Genomic DNA, 19,374 nt, shown 5'->3' with positions numbered 1-19,374 from the left:
AGGGGGGGCTGGCGGAGAGACCTAAACCAGGAGGACAGAGGAGGCAAGACAACTGGACAGGGAACTTAACCTAGGAGAGGGAGCAGGCTGAGATGAAAATGGGCTGGGTGGGAGAGGCTGACCCCCAAGAAAAATCCAGTAGGCAGAGGAAGACTTGGAATTAGAAAAGCTGAGGTCCGGGCATGAGAGCTAAGAGGAAGGGTTACTGTGGGAGAGGCTGAACCACAGGATTTCTGAGTGGACAAAAAGGAGAGAGGATTAAGAAGAGAGCTGAGAAGGCACATCCAAGGACCCTCGGGAGCAGGGCAAGGGTGATAGAGGGAAGAGTCAGGAAGAGGAAGGGGAGATGCTGAGCAGCTCCCGCCTCGCCCGAGGCCTCACCTGTGTGCTGCGAGGTGCGCAGCCAGTTAGCAGAGGCAGCCACAGGAACAGCGCGGATTCAGGTCGGCAACAGCTGTGGCTGTAGCTCAGGCTCCTGTAAATGAGGCTGCGGATGCCGCAGAGCTACGTGACTCCCCTGAGGGGCGGGCACATCCCCGCCCTGGCCACGCCCCCTCCCCGGACTGGTGACCCAGCAGAACCACGCCCACCGAGGCAGGGCGACGCGGTGGAGTGACTACCCAGTCAGGTTCTCGGAGGTTGTTGTCCCCCTCCCACCTTTCTAACAGCAGGGCCCCCCCGGGAGGCAGGAAATGGCCTTGCCCTCATTTCTGCCACAATCGCCTTTACCGTGTGCTGGGCACTGGGCTGGATGTTGGGGACTGAGCCTGGTCTGGTGAAGGAAGGTCACCTAAATAGTCACAACCGGTGGGGTAAAGAGGCAGAGGCACCAACAAAGTGTGATAGTCCAAGGCAGGGAGTAGGAACTGAGTTTCTCTGTCCTCACCCCCTTATTTACCAGGGCCTAGCCTAGAGGGGGATGGAGAAGGTAAGAGAATGAATCCTTGTCTGTCCCGCCCACAGGCTAAGAGCCAGGGAACAAGCAGTCCAGTGCCCAGAGTATCTGAGAAAGCAAAAGAAGGGAGGAGGAGGAGCCAACTTTGGCTCTGGATGCAGTGGGAGGGTTGTATGGAGGGTGCCCAAGCAGGAGTGCCAACAAGCTTCTTGAACCTCATTCACCCCCCACCCCCAAGAAATAAGATTCAGTGAATTTGAAGAAATACATTAAATATATTTTATTTAAATAGCATTAAACATAGCTAGTTCTTTGTCCATTGGTCCTGGTGTTGGGGTAAGGGAGTATTGCAGGTAAAAAGGGGTGAAAAACACATTCCAGCTTTCAGTTTCTTAGCTCAGAAATTCCAGCAATCCCTGTAGCTCCTTGCAACCCCTCACAACCTCTGGGATGGACTGCAGAGTCTGGGAAGAGGCATAAAAGGCAGCTCAGGGTCACAAGTCCAAGGCTCCCAGCCCCAGGAAGCACCAACTGAGTCAGAGGGGAGAAAGTAGAAGCCACAGAGAAGCCTGCAACAGTGAGTCAGGCCCAGTGCTCAGCACAGGCTGGGAACCAGAGCGATGCTCATGAGTACTTCCTGGGGTCAAGCCCTATGCCAGGTGCCTTAGCTGCATCAACTCCCTCCTTCCCTTACCTCATAAATATGCTGAACAATGTCATCTAGTTTCTTTAACTCCTTGTCAGAGCGTCGAAGATTCTCCTCTAGTATGTTTCTCTAGAAAACAAACAGGCTGCATTAAGTCCTACACTCAGAAGAACAGCATAGCTTGTGGGGCAAGGAATATACGGCAGAGCACTTGCTAGTAGTAGTGGGAAATGGCCTTAGAATGGCATGGGAATTCTTACATGGCTCTGGAACTTGACCATGAGTTTTGCCTTCTCATTTTTCATCTCCAGGAACATCACCCTCAATTTGTCCACCTGTAGATATGTCCAGATAAGTAGAGGCACAACCTAGGGTTCCCGCCAGCTGCCCAGCTCCTCTGCTAACTCTGAGTCACCGCTCACCTCTTGGGAGAGCCACACTTTCTCCTGGATCCAGTTAGTGGCCATAGGCTGACAGTCAGGGTTCAGCTGACCTGCCAGGGTCTCTTGGAGCACCTTAGTCTCTGTCTCCGCACGCCGAAGTGAGCGGGTGAGCTGGGTCACCTCCTCTCTAAGGCTCTGGGGATGAGAATGGAGAGGTATCCAGTAGCTCTCAAAGGGCCTTTCTACCCTTCTTATCCCATGTGGTGAACAAGGGTAGACCAGGGATCCAATTCCCACCGAATCTGAGATTCTAGCCATCAGAGACACAGAAAGCAGAGGGCCAGGCATCATACTGAACATACTATGAGCTCGCCACTCCTGTCTATCTGCTCTAGGATCTTCTCGTTCTGCTGTTGTATCACTTCCTGGAGCTCCTTTTCATTCTGTGAGGGAAAGGGAGGTAAGAAGCACTGAGAGAGCTGGCTTCTTAGCAGCCTTTGCCAGGAGATAGGATTTAGTGTCTGACCCATGTTCAGCTCCAATAATACCAATTGATAACACTCCAATTCTTCCTCTAGGGCTATGTCAGGCAAGGCACATTTCAGTGTTGAGAGAGTTCTGCCAGAGTTCCTGACTTCTAGGTCAGCCTGGGAGATGGGTCAGCCCATAGCTAATTCCCAAACATGTGAAATGTCTGACCCCAGGAAGGGCAAAACTAGGGCGATGATTGGAAAATCCCCACCACCCAGATTCCTGGAGACACCATGGCTCCCAGTGGGCCAGTAGAGCTGCCCCAGTTCTTCATCGCCCCACTTCTAGGCCCCTCCTTCACCTTGTAGCGCAAGCACAAGGCCTGGTTCAGCTTCTCTATGTCTGCCTCCTTTGCCTTCTGGGCTTCCTCATGCTGTTCTTCCTGGGCCTGTAGCCTAGCCTGCAGATCACAACTAGGGGAGGGAATAATTCAGCATTATTTCTGTCCTCTCAGGCACTGGCTGGGCCCTTGACGTAAGGAGTGTCTCACCTGACCTGCCCTCTCTAATCAAGACTGCCCTCCACTCACATCTTTCGCTGCAGAGTCCTGATGGCTTCTTCTTTAGACTCTTGCAGCAGGGAACACAGGCTTTGAAGCTCCACAGTCATTGTACCCATTTCTGCCAGGCTCTTCTCCATGCCTGGGATCTCTGAAAGAGCAAGTCCTAGCTAAAGGCAGAGCCCTTTGGCTCTGGAAGGAAGAAGTGTGGAGCCATCATCACCACAACTCTTATCCATGTTCCCCACCCATAGGATTTGAATTTCCGGAACACTGTAGATCCCAAAAGGCAGAAATAAAATGAGCCCACATAAAATTGAGGTTTTTAGAGCAAATTACTTCTCACTGCTTTACTCTTTATCATTAGTACCAGATCTAGAAATGAGGCAGGATCCCTGGAGCCCATCCTAACCTGTAGGCTGAAGGGAAACCATTGATGCTACTCGGGTGAAAGCACTCTTGTCACTTCCAAGCAAGGGCACAGGAGTTGCTTCTGGCTCTAAAACAAAAACCAACCAAGGTAGAGGGCCCCTCTGGTGACCCAGTCAAGGGTCTGCCATAACAGAAGCCAGGGAGAGAGAAGTCTGCTGGTGGGCATCTTCGACAGATGAAGATAGGAGGGGCAGGGCCACAACTCTCCCACCCTTAAATCCCAGGGCCTTTAACCTTCATCTGCCATTGCTGTCAAGACGCTTCCCAAGAAGGCGCTGTCAGTAGGCGGAGGGTATTCCTGGGCAGGAGCACAGGCTGTGCTTACAAGGGGGGTCTCTGGTTCAGCCTAAGGGTAAAGGAGAAACATGATCAGTTGCTCTTCAGGGTTAGTGATTTCCTGAACTTCCAGGTACCCACCAGCCACCTCCTCTGGAAAGCTGTTCTATCTACTCCCTTTTTTCTCTATCAGCACCTTCTCAATTAGCTCCTTTCCCTGAACTTAATTCTCTCACTAAAACAACAACAATAAAACCCAGAAACCTTCTTAATTTAAATCCCATTTTTAAGCTGCATTTTCTCTTTCCCCTCCAGATTAAGAAAAAGATAAAGAAGCCTACATTTCCTACCTAAAATTGTCACCATCTATTGACTACCTAGCCCCCTACACTTAAGTCTTCTGCCTCGCCATTTCACCAAAACTCTTGCTTGGTTCACCAATAGCATCCTTACTTTCAAATTCAACAGACACATTTCAGCTCTTGTTTTACCTATTTGATAATCAATGACCATGTTCTTCTTTTAGAAACTTCCTTTTCTCAGCTTCTGGAACATGACTCTTTCCTTCATACGCAGGCTTCATACCTTTCTATTTATTCTCTCTATCCACAGGTCCTTCCTTAAACTGTTGGACTCCTTCTGGTTCATCCTTGGCCTTCTTTATACTCTAATCCATTCCCCAGGTGGCCTTGCCTTGGAAACTCCACAAAATCATCCACTACTACGTGGATGACCTTTCAACCTTTCTCTCTCAAGTGTATTATTTTCCCAATCTCCAGACCCAAAGGCTCAACTGCCTGTGAAAAATCTACCAGAATGCTCCATAGTTCACCTGAAATGTAATATGTATAAGGCTGACCTCACCATTTTCCCTGTCCCATCACACCAAAAATCTGTTCCTCCTCCTGTATTTACGATCCTAGGACCGGGGGTTTGGGAGGGCAGCAAATGACAGCCTGCGGTTCAAATCTGGCCTGCCACCTGTTTTGGTAAATAAAGTTTTATTGAAATACAGCCATACACGTTTATTTACATACTGTCTATGGCTGCTCTTGAGCTACAAAGGCAGAGTTGAGTAGTTAAGACAGTGACAACATGGCTCAAAAAGCTGAAAATATTATATTGTACTTTATAGGAAAAGCGTGCCACCCCCAGTTCTAGAAAGTATCATCATCTTTCCAGCAATCTGGAGATCATCATTCACTCTTCCACCTTACTCCTACACCAAACTGGTCACCCAGGTTCTATTACTTCTATTTTCTAAATATGTATTGAATTCATCCAGTCCATACTTTCCTGTCTACCCCTTCTATAATTGCCATTAGTTCAAGCCTTCAGGCCTCCTGTCTACTTCTCTAGTCTTGTCTCCTTGTCATTCTTGCCCCATATAGCTCCTATACTGAAGAGCTACTTCCCAGACTCCAAACTTGCCGAATTCCATATGAGCAGGGCCTTGCCTTGTTTACCTGTAGCCCCAACATCTAACCCAGGTCATGTTACAAGGTAGACACTACAAAAAAGTACACACAGTGCCTCTCTGACTTTCATAGACCATTCCCTTTGCCTAGTACACCTTCCTATATAACCCCACCTCCTCCACCCTGCCCTACAAACTTCCAAACCTCAAGACTCTGTCCAAGGATCACTTGCTTTGAGAAGACATGCTAACTCTCAGAGGTATAACTGATGCTTTCTCCACACAGACCTCTATCATGATCACAAGTCAAGATGTCAAGTTTATACCTGTCTTCCCTGCAAGACTGTGGATTCTTTCACATTTCCTGCGCTCAGCACACACTAGGGTCAGATCATAAGCACTTTCAAATTTCAGAACCCTGGTTGTACCTCTCAATGTTGAATAAGCTAATTAACTATTCTGAAAGATATCAACAATTTATTGTGTAGTGTGCACTGTGGGAAAGCCAAAGAAGCAAGGCTAAATTTCTGCTTAATTTTTTTTTTTAAATATTTATTCATTTATTTGAGAGAGAGAGAGAGAAAGAGCACGAGCAAGTGCGGGGGAAGAGACAGAGTGAGAGGGAGAGAGAGAAAATCTCAGTAGACTCCCCACTGAATGTGGAGCCCAACGTGGGGCTTTGATCTTATGACCCTGAGATCATGACCTGCGCTGAAATAAGTCGGATGCTTAACCAACGGAGCCACCCAGGCATCCCATCTGCTTTCTTTAAACATAATCTAGTTGAAGAGAATAGACATCCGAGGAAAACTAATGCAAGTGCAAAAGGAGAGTAAGTTCACGAGGACTATAGCAGGAGATCAGAGTCCATGTGATTCTGGAACATTTCAAAGAAGGTGAAAAAGGGAGGATAAGGAAAGGAAAAGGTATTTCCAGTTTGAAGACAGAGGAAAATGGGTGTGGTAACAGCCCAACCCTGGGTATGATTAGAGATGGGGCATGTGTGTAGTATACCGGCAATCTAGTTGGAGTAAAGGGCTCATAATAGAGAGGCAGGAGACAGATGAAGAAAAGTTTGAATGACAGGATGAAGTCCTGTAGGTGACTGAAAGTCAGTGAAGGTCAGAGATGGAAGAAGAGTAGCGTTTTAGGAAGATCATTCTATACAATAAAGTTATGGAGAAACTCTCATAAACTAGGAATACAGGAGACTTCCTCAACCTACAAAAGCCTGCAGCTAACATCATACTTAATGGTGAGAAAGTCCAAGCTTTCCCTCTAAGATCAGGTACAAGGCAAGGATGTCCCCTTTTAACCCTCCTTTTCCACGTAGTGGTAGAAGTTCTAGCTAATGCAGTAGGCCAAGAAAAGGAAATAAAAGATCTACAGATTGGGAAGGAAGGAATAAAATTGTCTTTGTTTGAAGATATGATTAGAAAGGAAGAGAAGGAATCCCCAGATCCTACCTTCTCCTTTAGTTTTGCTTGTAGGAAGAGGGTGAGTCTCTGCAGTTGCTCAGTCAGCACCCCTAGCTCTTGGGAATACTGGCGTGTCTTCTCCAGGTGTTGTTCCTGGTTCTCTGCTATGGTGCTAGCCAGGTTAGCCCTGAAATAAGGAAGGAACAGAGAAAACAGCCAAAGATCAGGCAACCCTCTCTGAACTCCTCTCCCAAATCCCCACATAGAGCTACTTTCAAAGAGGGAAACAAGGGGCGCCTGGGTGACTCAGTCAGTTGGGCGTCTGACTCTTGATTTCGGTTCAGGTCATGATCTCAGGGTCCTGGGATCAAGCCCTGCATTGGGCTCTGCACTCAGTGCAGAGTCTGCTTGTCCCTCTCTTTCTAGTTCTCCCCTGTCTCGTGCTCTCGTTCTCTCTCTCTTTCTCTTTCAAATGAATAAATAACATCTTAAAAAAAAAAAAAAGAGGAAAACAAGAGGTTCTTGGACCCTGTTACAATTTCCTTCTTGGAGACTTTAGCTTCTTGAAGTGCTCCTGGGAAACATAAACACTTAGTAGGTGAAACACAGAAAGGCAGAAATCTTACTTGAGGTTCTCCACAGTGTCCTTGAGGTCCTCACACTGCAGACTGCGCTCCCGGAGTGCTTCCAGTGTGGTTTTCAGCTGACACTCCACCTGGCCCAGCTCTAGGTGAGCAACCTGATTCTCTTGGTCTGCAAACTAGGGACACAGGAAAAGGAAGGAAGGCAAGGAGGGGAGAGGGAGATAGGGAAATGAGGCTAAGTGGGAAATTTTAGAGCCCTGGGAAGAGAGGCTTTTCCTGGTCCCCAGTCTAAACCTCACTTCCATAGCATCGGGTAAGAGTCGCGCTGCTACCGGCTCCCCTGCGCCCTGCCACGTTCCTCACCTCCAGGGTCTCCTTCAGGTCTTGCACCTCCTTGGCCAGGACAGCCTGTTGTTGCTGCAACTCTGCCTGCATGTGTTTTAGTGCCACCTCTTCCTTTTGCCATCTGCCAGAGACCTTATATTAGATCCCAGCAGTCCTACATCCGGGGCGCCGGCTGCCACAGTAACCCAATGGTAACTCACTGAGTAGCCTGCTCCTCATTGCTCTGGGTAAGCTGGTAGAGCAACGCATCCTTCATGGCCAGGTCCTGGGTACAATGGGCATGCTGACTCTGTAGCTCTTTTAGCTGACTCTCCATGCCGGCCAGACTCTGCAGCTGAGCGCGGAGATCTAAACCAAAAGTATCCTAATGACACCATGTAGACATCAGGCCAAAACCTCCCCGTTCTTCTGTTCTGAAACAAATGCTCTAGAGCACGTCCTTGCTCTACCGCCACACCCCAAGCTTCAGCGGGGCACAAGTGCTTGTGCGTGTATGGATGTATGTGTACACACACACACATGCACACACACACACATGCACACACACACACACACACACACCCCACCTGCTGCTAGGCGACTGTTTTCCAACTCCAGTTGTTCTATTCGGCTTTTGCAGTCCTCTAAATGGGTAGTAGCTTGTTCCAGCTCCCTGGAAACCTAGGAAGAAAAGATAGATTTTTCTCCTGTGGTTCTTTTTGAATCAGGAATCCTAGGACCCAACCCAGCTTCTCTTTCTGGACAGAACAGAAAAGCACCTTGCTCCTGGGCAGCAACACTGCAGAAATAAGGTCCCCAGTAAAAAGTAGAAAGAGGAGAAAAGTAGCTGAAGGTGCTGAAGAGCAAAGGAAACAACTGGGCCCAAGGCCATCTACAGTGAAGGGCCCTGGCTGGTCTCTAAACCCACAGAGTAGCAAAAAGGACAGGTCCAGGGTAAGAGGCTAATGATACCACTCATCAGAAAGGCCTTCTGCAGAGGAGGAGGAAAGCAGGCCTAAGAAGTCCCCACTCCTGGTTTATACCTGCTGCTTTTCCTCAATTGCAGCATCACGCTCCTGCAGGGTCTGCTGGCTCTTGGCTTTGAGTTTCTCTGTGAGTTGTTGAGACCGGCTCAGCAAGGATGTCCATGTTACATACTACCAGGGGAAGCAAGCAGGTCAGAAGAGCACCTTTGAGGCAAGGCTCCTAATAGGGCTGGCTGTGAGTCAAGGAGTGATATAACGGCCCCAAATACTCACATCCAATTGCATGGATATCCAGTCCTGTTGTAAGTTTGAAGTCAGACTCACTGTCTGCTGAGCCACCTCTTCTTGCTCAGCATGAAGCCCTACCTACACAAGAAGGATTGCCTGTAGAGAGGGCCCCTTCCCTCTGGATACAACAAAGTGGGGGTATATAGCCATCCTCCCACTGTTCAGGATGAATCCCAGGAAAGAAAATGCCTTCAAATTACCAGTTGGGTCTGGGTCTCCTTCAAAAGGCCTCTGAAGTCCCCCATGGATGCCAGGTCCTGTTCTAGCTGGCTGATGCGCTGGCTGGCGTGTGCACAGAAAGCCTCTAGCACAGCCTCGGCCTATTGAGGGAAGAGGTGGGCAGAGCGGCGAAAGAGCACAAAAAGCCCTAACTCTCTACCACACAAGTAGTTTAGTTCATTATTCCCCAGGGCAGGCAGTTCTTAGGCCACCCATCTGTGTCTCAAGCGAATTTGTGTTCCTGCAGGAACCCTGAGGAAGAGACCTCCCACACCCGGGAACAAAGGCCTGGCACCTTACCGCATCCTTGCCCCTGAGGGCCATTTCCTCTTTGTGCTTTGCCTCCTCCCTTTCTGCTTTGAGGCTCTGGAGCCTTGCCTTCAATTTCTTCAACACTTCACAACAGCAGGAGACCAGGGTTTCTGCACGCCGAGACTACGAGATAAGAATCAGACCCTGCATCTGGTTCCTTTTTTGGGACCTTTCAGTCTCACCAAAGGCCCCTGCCTTCACCTTCATGCTGCTTACCTCCTGACTCACGGTAGTTTTATCTTCCTCTAAGTGCAACAGAGATAGATGAAGCAAGGATATCAGCTCTTTAGAAACCAGCACCCATGACTGCTGTAGAGGGAAAGGTGGTTAGGTTAGATCAGAGATCAAATAAAGTCACTAAGCAGGAAGTAAGCAAGGACACTGGGAGGGGAAACCACTGATCCCATTTCCAAGCTCCCAATAGGGAGAAGATATCACCATCTGCTAACCACCCAGGATTCTCCATTCTTGATCTTCACAGGAGACCCAGAGATGGTATAAGGTCAGTCAATACTTACCATGACATTCCTGGCCTGCTGCAAAGCCTGTGCAATCTCTTGGCTCTCCTGAAGATGCTGAGGTTTCTTACTTATCTAGTCAGAGAAACAGTTGTGCCCTTTGCATACAACATGCACCACCAGCACCACATTCCCCCTCCCACCCACCGAGATCCAGGAACCTCTCCGATTAAAAGCAGGAGCAAGGCTCACAGCTCGATAAGCCGAGTCAGAAAAAAATCCAGAGGTACATAAAAAATTCCTTTTCAAAATAACTTTTTTTCTAACTATAAGGATGACATGTTTCTTGTAAATATAGAGTGAGTAAAATGGAAAAAGAAGCCATTAATAATTTCACCACCTAGAGCAATGATTCTTTTTTTTTTCCCCCCAAGATTTTATTTATTTATTTGAGAGAGCGAGCGAGCGAGCAAGCATGAGCAGGGAGAGGGGCAGAGGGGGAGGGAGAGGGTCAAGCAGACTCCCCACTAAGTGCAGAGCCAGACACAGGACTCTATCCCAGGACCCTGACATCATGACTTGATCCGAAATCAAGAGTTGTACGCTTAACCAACTGAGCCATCCAGGGGCCCCTGGAGCAATGATTCTTAACCAACAGTATAGCAACTACCCCAAAAGATTTCGATATAACCCCATACCAGAGATTTTCTTGCTATAGGAATTTGCTGTAACTGAGGAGTATATTACTTCCCTCAGGTGTCAGGGAGAAAAAAAAAGTTGCAGACTACTGATTTAGAAAGAAACTACCATATTCAGGGCATCTGGGTGGCTCAGTTGGTTAAGCGTCTGCCTTCAGTTCAGGTCACGATCCCGGGGTTCTGGGATCAAGTCTTGCATCGGGCTCTCCCTGCTCAGTGGGGAGCCTGCTTCTCCCTCTCCCTCTGCCTGCCGCTCCCCTTGCTTGGGCTCTCTCTGTGTCAAATAAATAAATATTAAAAAAAAAAAACTACCATATTCAATAAATTCTAAGATGATTATCTTTTTATACGATAATGCCACTGAAATTAGGATGCATCTTAATATTGACAGTGTTTTAGGTATGATGAAAGACAGTAATGCTTTTTTTTTTAGATTTTATTTATTTATTTGACAGAGAGAGACACAGCGAGAGAGGGAACACAAGCAGGGGGAGTTGGAGAGGGAGAAGCAGGCTCCCCGCAGAGCAGGGAGCCCGATGCGGGACTCGATCCCAGGACCCCGGGACCATGACCTGAGCCGAAGGCAGTCGCTCAACCAACTGAGCCACCCAGGCACCCGAAAGACAGTAATGCTTAAGAAAATCACAACTGAGATTATAACATAAATAAACGTGGGGTCCTGCTTTTATTACTTAATTTTATTATACTAATGTTATTTAACCCTCAATTTATATTCACTCTCTTCACTGAAATAGTTTGAGACTGGAACATCTGCTTTAGGGGGACCTCTTAGAGTACCACTCATTTTTAACTTCTGCTGATACTTTACCTTACCTCAAAGCCTCTCAGAAATTATCTGAACTCTGATTTCCTTTCTTTAAAAACCATGACTTATGTTATACTTCCTTTCCATGTTATTAATAACTCTTCATAAGCATACTTTAAAGTTAGGTTGCAGAATATCCCATCTTATGGTGTACCATTATTTTTCATTACATTCTTTCATCATTTTTAAAAAGGCTACTGTCTTTATGCAGCATTTTTTTACCCTTAGGATACATCCCTAGAAGTAGAACTACTGGGTCAAAAAGTTTGAATTGCTTTAAGGGTCTTCCTTAAACTACTTTCAAAAAAGGTTGAACCAATTTATACACCCTACTGACAATGGGACAATACTTACCAGCATCATCTATTTTATTTTTTGCCATTTCATGAGACAAAAATAGCATCTCATTGTTCTGATTTGCAATTCTCTTGACTCCCAGTAACCTTCTCAAATATTTCTTAGTCATTTTTATTTTCTCATTCTTTGGCTACGCGTTATCTTCATGCAGATAAAAATTAGTATGTTATGTAGAGTGGAGAAGTATGATCTCGAGGCAGCAGCCATACAGAGACTCAAGTTCTGAGAGAAAAGCAGGGAGCCGTCATCTGAGACAACAACTGCGGGAGCAGCAGTGCTGAGTCACGACGTCACAGCAGTCTGGATTTAAGGGCACAGAGCTTGTGGAGTTCACGGCTCCCCTCCCCCGCAGAGTGGCCATTATTCCCCACTGCATCGTGTGGTAAGGCACGCAGGGCTCCATGAGCCCCAGACAGGGCACGCATGCTGCTCAGAGCTGGGCGGTCAGGCAAGTGATGAGATTAGTGTGAAGGAGGCAGCCAAGTGGTAAGGACAGGACACTCTGATGGGGAATGGCAGCAGGTGCTGTCACTGCCCCTCTTTGGCTCTGGCTCAGTGGCCTCCAAAGGGATTTGGCAAGCTTCAGGGAAGGAGGGTACGAGGCCGACTCAGGGATGGGGAATGAGGTCAAGATTTTGGCAGAAGGTAAAGTCATTATGTTGAGGATATTTTCAACCCCAGGTCTTTGGGCCTTTGGAGACCATCTCTTCTTAGCAGCCCACCCATTACCTCAAAGGCCACAAGACTGAAGCTCTCAATTACTTCCCTGGACACCATTCCCTTTCTTTCTTTTTTTTTTTAATTTATTTATTTGAGAGAGAGAGAATGAGAGATAGAGAGCATGAGAGGGAGGAGGGTCAGAGGGAGAAGCAGACCCCCTGCTGAGCAGGGAGCCCGATGCGGGACTCGATCCCGGGACTCCAGGATCATGACCTGAGCTGAAGGCAGTCGCTTAACCAACTGAGCCACTCAGGCGCCCCACACCATTCCCTTTCTTCCTCAGCCCGTGCTGTCACAACCAGAGACCTCCAGAACAGTGGTCTTTAAACTGTTTTCTTCTCATATCTCGCAGAATAACTTTGAAAGACTGAGTACTCTTAAGTTTAAAATGTTACAAAGGCTGTAATTTCAACTGTTATAGATATTGATAGTTTGAGGGGCACCTGGGTGGCTTAGTCGGTTAAGCGTCTGCCTTCGGCTAGGGTCATGATCGCAGGGTCGTGGGATTGAGCCTCACATCGGGCTCCCCGCTCAGCATGCTCTCTCTCTCAAATAAATAAAACCATAATAAATAAATAAATAAATATTGATAGTTTGGAATAAAACTGTTAAATCACTCTTAAATATATCCAATGGTATAAATATAACACATGCCATATTTACTTATTTATTTTTTAAAGATCTTATTTATTTATTTGACAGAGAGAGAGTTAGTGAGGGCAGGAACACAAGAGGGGGAGTGGGAGAGGGAGAAGCAGGCTTCCCGCCGAGCAGGGAGCCCAGTGCAGGGCTCGATCCCAGGACCCTGGGATCATGACCTGAGCCGAAGGCAGACGCTTAACGACTGAGCCACCCAGGCATCCCGTCATACTGATTTAATACCTATTTGATGACATTAAAAAATGTATAAGCAGGGGCCCCTGGGTGGCTCAGTTAAGTGTCCAACTCTTGACTTTGGCTCAGGTCATGGTCTCAGGGTCCTGGAATCGAGCCCCACATGGGACTCTGCACTCAGTAGGGAGTTGACTTGAGGATTCTCTCTCCCTTTTCCTCTGCCCCTGTGCACTCTCTCTCTCAAATAAATAAATCTTTTTAAAAAATGCACAAAGAAGCTCTTCTTAAAAGTCAGAAATTTGGGGGCCCCTGGGTGGCTCAGTTGGTTAAGCGTCCAACTCTTGATTTCAGCTCAGGTCAGGATTTCAGGGTCATGAGATCAAGCCCTGTGTCAGGCTCCACCCTCAGTGGGGAGTCTGCTTCTCTCCTCCCTCTCCCTCTGCCCCTTTGCAGGTGTGTGCATTCTCCCTCTCAGATAAATAAACCTTTTTTTAAAAAAAGTCAAATTTTTTATCATCCCTTTTCTTCCTTGAACCTGTATTTTTACTCTCAGAATTTTATCCTCATGTAATATATTTTAAATCTATAATATATTTAAAGTCTATCATTAATCAATATCTCTGCAACAACAGAAGTCTATTTTACCCAGTAAAATTTTATTGGGAATCGTCTATTAATAAAAAGGGTAGTGCTTCCCTCCCCTTATTAGTTCATGTGTCTGTGGATTACTGTAATTCCTACATTAAGACATGGCTCAGCAACAATTCTTTTTTTTTTTTTTTTTTTCTCTTTTTAAAAGATTTTATTTATTTATTTGAGACAGAGAGAATGAGAGAGAGAGAGAGAGCACATGAGAGGGGGGAGGGTCAGAGGGAGAAGCAGGCTCTCTGCCGAGCAGGGAGCCCGATGCGGGACTCGATCCCGGGACTCCAGGATCATGACCTGAGCCGAAGGCAGTCGCCTAACCAACTGAGCCACCCAGGCGCCCGGCTCAGCAACAATTCTATGCTGATTTTCCTTTCTTATAGATGTAAACACCGAGAATCTGCTTCACATAAATAATGGAAATGAGTAGGAATGGAGGAAGAGAAGAGGGCATGTCACCCAATTCTAGGCACTCCTTTGGAAATACATGCCAAAAATCTCAATAGTGAACTTCTGTCAAAATTTTTAATGATTCACAAACATAACTAAAGTCTTCCTTCAATTTTGTTGAAAGCATGCAAAAATGATGTGTCACATTATCATTGCAGCCATTTGCTTTCTCAGCATGTACACAAAGATTTTCTATTATCCTTTGATTGCTATTCCTTGACAATGTAAGATTCAGGATAGGTAGTGAATACGCTGCTCTTTAGTAAAGTAGGCAAGGGCCACTGAGAATGGGGAAGTAGGAAAGAAAAAAATTAGTCCAGAGTACATGTGGAAGATGAAGATCTAGAAACTGATTCCTTTAAAACTTTCCTTGCTTATATTCCCTTGGAAAATTGTGATATAGCCCAGGGGTAAAATGAGTACCCACAGCTTTAAGGGATTTTCCAGATCCTCAGCTTTTATACATATTTTAAAGAAGAGGGCCCACTGGGAAGAACCTTCTTACCCCACTGGGAGATGTGTCAGTCTGTGTGGTACTGTCGTGAACTTCTGAGGGAGAGACAGTCACCTGGCTCTTCCAGTCCCGCAGCTGGCGGGAGAGAACCTCCAGGATGACAAGAGAGCTCAGCAGGTTATCTTCTAGGTCATGTCGAGATAAGGCAGTCAGATCCAGAGGATGGTTGCTGCAGCAAGAGAACACAAGAAGAAAGGGGAAGGGATGGGAGCAACCGGTCCAGGTGAATGGAGCCCAGGAGACACAAAGATACAGGGACACTTACCCCCATAGGAAGTGCTCTGTCTCAGAAGTACCATCCTTGATACCCGTTGGGCCTGTCTGGGAGGTGTTTGTACTCTTTTCCTGTGCTGCTGGGGGAGTAAACCGAGTCCCCACCGAGCAAGTAGGGAAAGGGGTGGTGCTAATCGCAGCATCCTGAAGCACAGAGGGAAGGGATAAGCTCTGGCGGAGATTTTCCAGCATGATCGAAGTATTTATATCTTTTTCCAGCCAGGCCAGTGGGGACATCCAAGGCCCTGTATCAGAGATGAGAACCCTACTAGCATCTTCTACTGCTGGGCCTGGAGCTGCCTGGGATTCCATTTCTCCTAGATTTGGGGTCAGGCACATGAATGGAGTAGCTTCCATATTTGAGACAAGTGCTTGATCTCCTAATTCAGCCTTCTCAGGGAGTGTGGGAAAGCTAAGTTCTTTTTCCTCTACAGATCTGTACTTTACAATTTCCTCCCCTGGGTCCACATGACTGACCGGGAAATCTGCTGCTAAGGCAGCTGAAGGGGAGAGCCAGAGCATGGAGGAAGGCAAAGAGATACTACTTTCAGAAGGGATTAAGTCCTCAGCCACAGCATCAGTCTTACTGCTCTGGAGGCTTTCTCTGGAGCAGTGCGGCTGCTGCTCAGAACAGGGATTTGGTAGACACTCCAAGATGTGGGACGGAGGGTGCTGAAATGTAGGTTTCTCAGGCATAGCAGGAACAACTTCTGAAAAGCTGTCTTCTTTGCAGGCCGCCACCCCCTCTCTTAGCAGATCTCCTGGCCTCAAAGGCTCATTTAGAGAGATGCTGTTTGTCTCTGCCATGGTATCTAAATGAGCCTCAAGTGTAACGTCTTGCTGCTGCCCCACTGGAGAGGGTACAAGGACCATAGTTTTAACCACATTGTTGTCCAGTGGATCTACTGCTTCCTCAGATATTTTGGGAGTAGAGTTGGTTTGGGGATTCAGATCTAGGGGCTGCTCATCTGATTCATGTTGACAAGCTTCTAGCCACTTTGAGGGATGGCTGAACTGCTCTGAAGGGGAATCTGTCCTCTTGGCATTGACAAAATCCAGTGAAGATGCGGTGTTGCTGCCTTCCTGCCAAAGAAAACAAAAGTAGTTGACCAAGGCAGTCAGTTCAGGTTCCCAACATATACTTATAGGTACAGGATACTGCCTGAACTCAAGGAAAAGTTTTCATTACCTCTGCGTAGGTAAAAACTTGGCTAAGCCTTGCTGCTCACTAAAGAAACCCTAAACTAAACCTAAACTGAACCTAACTAAAGCTGGGAAACCATCTTAGGTCCTTGCAAGTGAACCAGCCTACAATATAAACAAGGCTGAGATAATCTATCCATATCCTGGGGAGATGGTAGCTTGAATGTGACCCCACTCATCTCCAATCCTAACTCCAACCCACTTTTAGAGGAATGGGTAGGAAGGATCCCTAGGTAAGCTCTGCCAAACTCTGGAGTTGCTCCAAGATTTTCTCTCTTCTGGGATAGAGAGAAATTGGGGACCAGAGTTACTGTAATGTCTTGCTGGGGCCCACAGAGATCCATGGACCCTAGGGAAAAGGGCAACATCAACCTACCCTGGCCTCAAGAGTTGAGGGTGTCCTGAACACATGGGTTGAATCCATTTAACCCTTGGGATTTGAAGAGCCCTACCCTTTATAGCAGAGGAAAATGAAGAGCAGAGACTTCTTCCTGGTGCCTCGTAAAGGACTGACAACCCCCCCATATGCTGGTTCAGAGGGACAAAGACCACTGTGCCTTCTACCACCTGCAGGGTTGCTGGTCCTGAGACTCAATGAACAAGAAAAGGAAAGTATGAATGTACTTAAGTAGATCTAGTAGCCAGAGAAAGGACAAACCCTAAGACAGTAAAAGTAGACCCTAACAAAACACAGCTGTTGGAAGAAACAAAACAATGTAAGAAGATTCAAGTACAACACTCAAGTACAACACAAAACACAAAGACCTTCTGGAATTAATAATACTTTTAAACCTAAAAAAATCAGTAAAATGAATTGAAAGACAATGATCAGAGTAGAGGCTGGAATTATTGGCCTGGATAATCAAGTGGAATAATATCTTAAAGCAAAGACAAAAATAAAAAGAAATATAAATCTTAGGGAAAAGCTAAAAGAATTGGAAGATAAATCCAGTAAGCCTAACATGTGAGGAAAAGAAGTTCCATGAAAAAAGAGAACACTTATAGGAGGCACTAATTAACAAAACTAGAAGGAAATTTCTCTGAGGTAAAGAAGGACCAGAGTTTGCATATTGAAATGGCTCACCAAGTTCCAAGCAAGATTGATAAGAAAAATAAAATTACTGAAGTATATAAGGAAGATAAAACTATTTTAGAAGCTTGAGACAGAAAGACCAATTCTTTACCAAAAAAAAAAAAAAAAATCAGACTTACATGAAATCTCTAATTTACAGCAGTGGATGAAACTTTAAAACATAAAGTTGAGCTAAAAAGGGCTTCTGATACTCTGGCAATTTGCTGACTGAGTGTTGGTTACATTGATGGGTATGCTTTATACAAATGTGTTAAGCTGTATATTTTATGTACTTTCACATATTTTATTTCAATTTTTAAAAGTTTTTCTTTCCGGGCGCCTGGGTGGCTCAGTCAGTTGAGTGTCTGCCTTCGGCTCAGGTCATGATCCCAGGGTCCTGGGATCGAGTTCCACATTGGGCTCCCTGCTCAGCAGGGAATCTGCTTCTCTCTCTCATCCCCACTTGTGCTCGCTCTGACTATCTCTGTCTCTCTCAAATAAATAAAATCTTAAAAAAAAAAAAAAAGTTTTTCTTTCCAAATGCTTTAAAGGAAAAGTAGAAAATAAAGCAGATAGCAAAGAGATATGAGGCAAAAACAAACAAAGAGAACAAAGACTGAACTATTAGCAAGGTTATGGGGCGCCTGGGTGGCTCAGTTGGTTGAGTGGCTGCCTTCAGCTCGGGTCATGATCCCAGGGTCCTGGGATCAAGCGTCATGTTGGGCTTCCTGCTCAGTGTGGAGTCTGCTTCTCCCTCTCCCTCTGTGCTCTCTCTCCCTCTCCCTCTCTCTCTCTTTCAAATAAACAAAATCTTAAAAAAAAAGAAATATTAGTAAGGTTAGAGCACTACTGTGATAAAAGACATAAGTGAAGATATGTTATAAAAAACATAAATCAGTCTGCACTAAATAGCCCAGAAACTATATATACAAACCAAAGACTTTGAGAAATGCAAAAGTGCACCTTACAGTTTTTGCTGTGTTTAACAAGTTTCTATTTATTCTTTTTATCACTTAAGGAAAAAATATTTGAAAATCTTAAAACTGGTAAGGGGTTAATATCCAGAATATATAAAGAACTCCTACAACTAAACAACAACAGCAACAACAAAATAACCCAATTTAAAAATGGGCAAAAGACTCAAATAGACATTTCTCAATGTAAAACATACAAATGACCAACAAGTACATGAAAAGATGCGCAACATCACTAATCATTAGGAAAATGCAAATAAAAACCACAATGAGATAACACCTCACACCCATTAAAATGGCCACTATCAAAAACAAAACAAAAAATAACAAGTGTTGGTGAGGATGTGGAAAATTGTTTTAAGGATTTTAGAGAGAGAGAGAGAGAGAGAGAGCAAGCGCACATATGCGTGCAGGGAAGGGGAGGCAAAGAAGGGAGAGAGAAAAAATCTCCAGCAGACTCCCCTCTGAGGGCACAGTCGCTCAACCAACTGAGCCACCCAGGCGCCCAATAATCAAAAATTTTAAAAGCAGGGGCGCCTGCTGGGTGGCTCAGTTGTTGGGCGTCTGCCTTCGGCTCGGGTCATGATCCCAGGGTCCTGGGATCGAGCCCCGCATCGGGCTTCCTGCTCCGCGGGAGGCCTGCTTCTCCCTCTCCCACTCCCCCTGCTTGTGTTCCCTCTCTCGCTGTGTCTCTCTCTGTCAAATAAATAAATCTTTAGGAAAAAAAAAAAAAAAAAGCAGGGGTGCCGGGGTGGCTCAGTCGTTAAGCGTCTGCCTTCGGCTCAGGTCATGATCCCGGGGTTCTGGGATCGAGCCCCGCGTCGGGCTCTCCGCTCTGCAGGAAGCCTGCTTCTCCCTCTCCCACTCCCCCTGCTTGTGTTCCCTCTCTCGCTGTGTCTCTCTCTGTCAAATAAATAAATAAAATCTTTAAAAAAAAAAAAAAATTTTTGGGCGCCTGGGTGGCTCAGTTGGTTAAGCGACTGCCTTCGGCTCAGGTCATGATCCTGGAGTCCCTGGATCGAGTCCCGCATCGGGCTCCCTGCTCGGCGGGGAGTCTGCTTCTCCCTCTGACCCTCCCCCCTCTCATGTGCTTTCTCTCTCTCATTCTCTCTCTCTCAAATAAATAAATAAAATCTTTAA

The 19,374-nt window shown here is 46.3% G+C and overlaps 2 protein-coding genes across 3 annotated transcripts in view; both read right to left on the bottom strand.

Moving 5' to 3' along the window:
• ALDOC (aldolase, fructose-bisphosphate C) overlaps positions 1–530 on the bottom strand; it is a 3,886-nt gene extending 3,356 nt beyond the window's left edge. Inside the window, exon 1 of one of the 2 annotated variants that reach the window (XM_044921849.1) lies at positions 382–530. The gene's annotated coding sequence lies outside the window, so the exon portion shown is untranslated. The remainder of the gene's footprint in view (positions 1–381) is intronic. The other variant, XM_044921850.1, reaches the window with a different exon arrangement.
• A 594-nt stretch (positions 531–1,124) lies between these two features.
• SPAG5 (sperm associated antigen 5) overlaps positions 1,125–19,374 on the bottom strand; it is a 20,462-nt gene continuing 2,212 nt past the window's right edge. The window contains exons 3-24 of the mRNA XM_021704235.2: positions 14,978–16,068; positions 14,704–14,881; positions 9,729–9,803; positions 9,427–9,519; positions 9,199–9,333; positions 8,880–8,999; positions 8,665–8,757; positions 8,449–8,562; positions 7,993–8,086; positions 7,627–7,774; positions 7,445–7,547; positions 7,124–7,257; positions 6,546–6,684; positions 3,621–3,732; positions 3,367–3,453; positions 2,985–3,105; positions 2,757–2,868; positions 2,287–2,367; positions 1,964–2,119; positions 1,802–1,876; positions 1,590–1,670; positions 1,125–1,359 (exon numbers count right to left, since the gene is read on the bottom strand). Coding sequence (XP_021559910.1) covers positions 1,288–1,359; positions 1,590–1,670; positions 1,802–1,876; positions 1,964–2,119; positions 2,287–2,367; positions 2,757–2,868; positions 2,985–3,105; positions 3,367–3,453; positions 3,621–3,732; positions 6,546–6,684; positions 7,124–7,257; positions 7,445–7,547; positions 7,627–7,774; positions 7,993–8,086; positions 8,449–8,562; positions 8,665–8,757; positions 8,880–8,999; positions 9,199–9,333; positions 9,427–9,519; positions 9,729–9,803; positions 14,704–14,881; positions 14,978–16,068 — 3,414 coding nt within the window. The 3' untranslated portion in view covers positions 1,125–1,287. The remainder of the gene's footprint in view (positions 1,360–1,589; positions 1,671–1,801; positions 1,877–1,963; positions 2,120–2,286; positions 2,368–2,756; positions 2,869–2,984; positions 3,106–3,366; positions 3,454–3,620; positions 3,733–6,545; positions 6,685–7,123; positions 7,258–7,444; positions 7,548–7,626; positions 7,775–7,992; positions 8,087–8,448; positions 8,563–8,664; positions 8,758–8,879; positions 9,000–9,198; positions 9,334–9,426; positions 9,520–9,728; positions 9,804–14,703; positions 14,882–14,977; positions 16,069–19,374) is intronic.

The sequence above is a fragment of the Neomonachus schauinslandi genome, chromosome 15 (genome assembly GCF_002201575.2).
Source record: "Neomonachus schauinslandi chromosome 15, ASM220157v2, whole genome shotgun sequence".
In the NCBI taxonomy this organism is placed as follows: domain Eukaryota; kingdom Metazoa; phylum Chordata; class Mammalia; order Carnivora; family Phocidae; genus Neomonachus; species Neomonachus schauinslandi.
The sequence above is the reverse complement of the archived record's forward strand: the minus strand, read 5'-3'. Positions and strand labels throughout refer to the sequence as shown.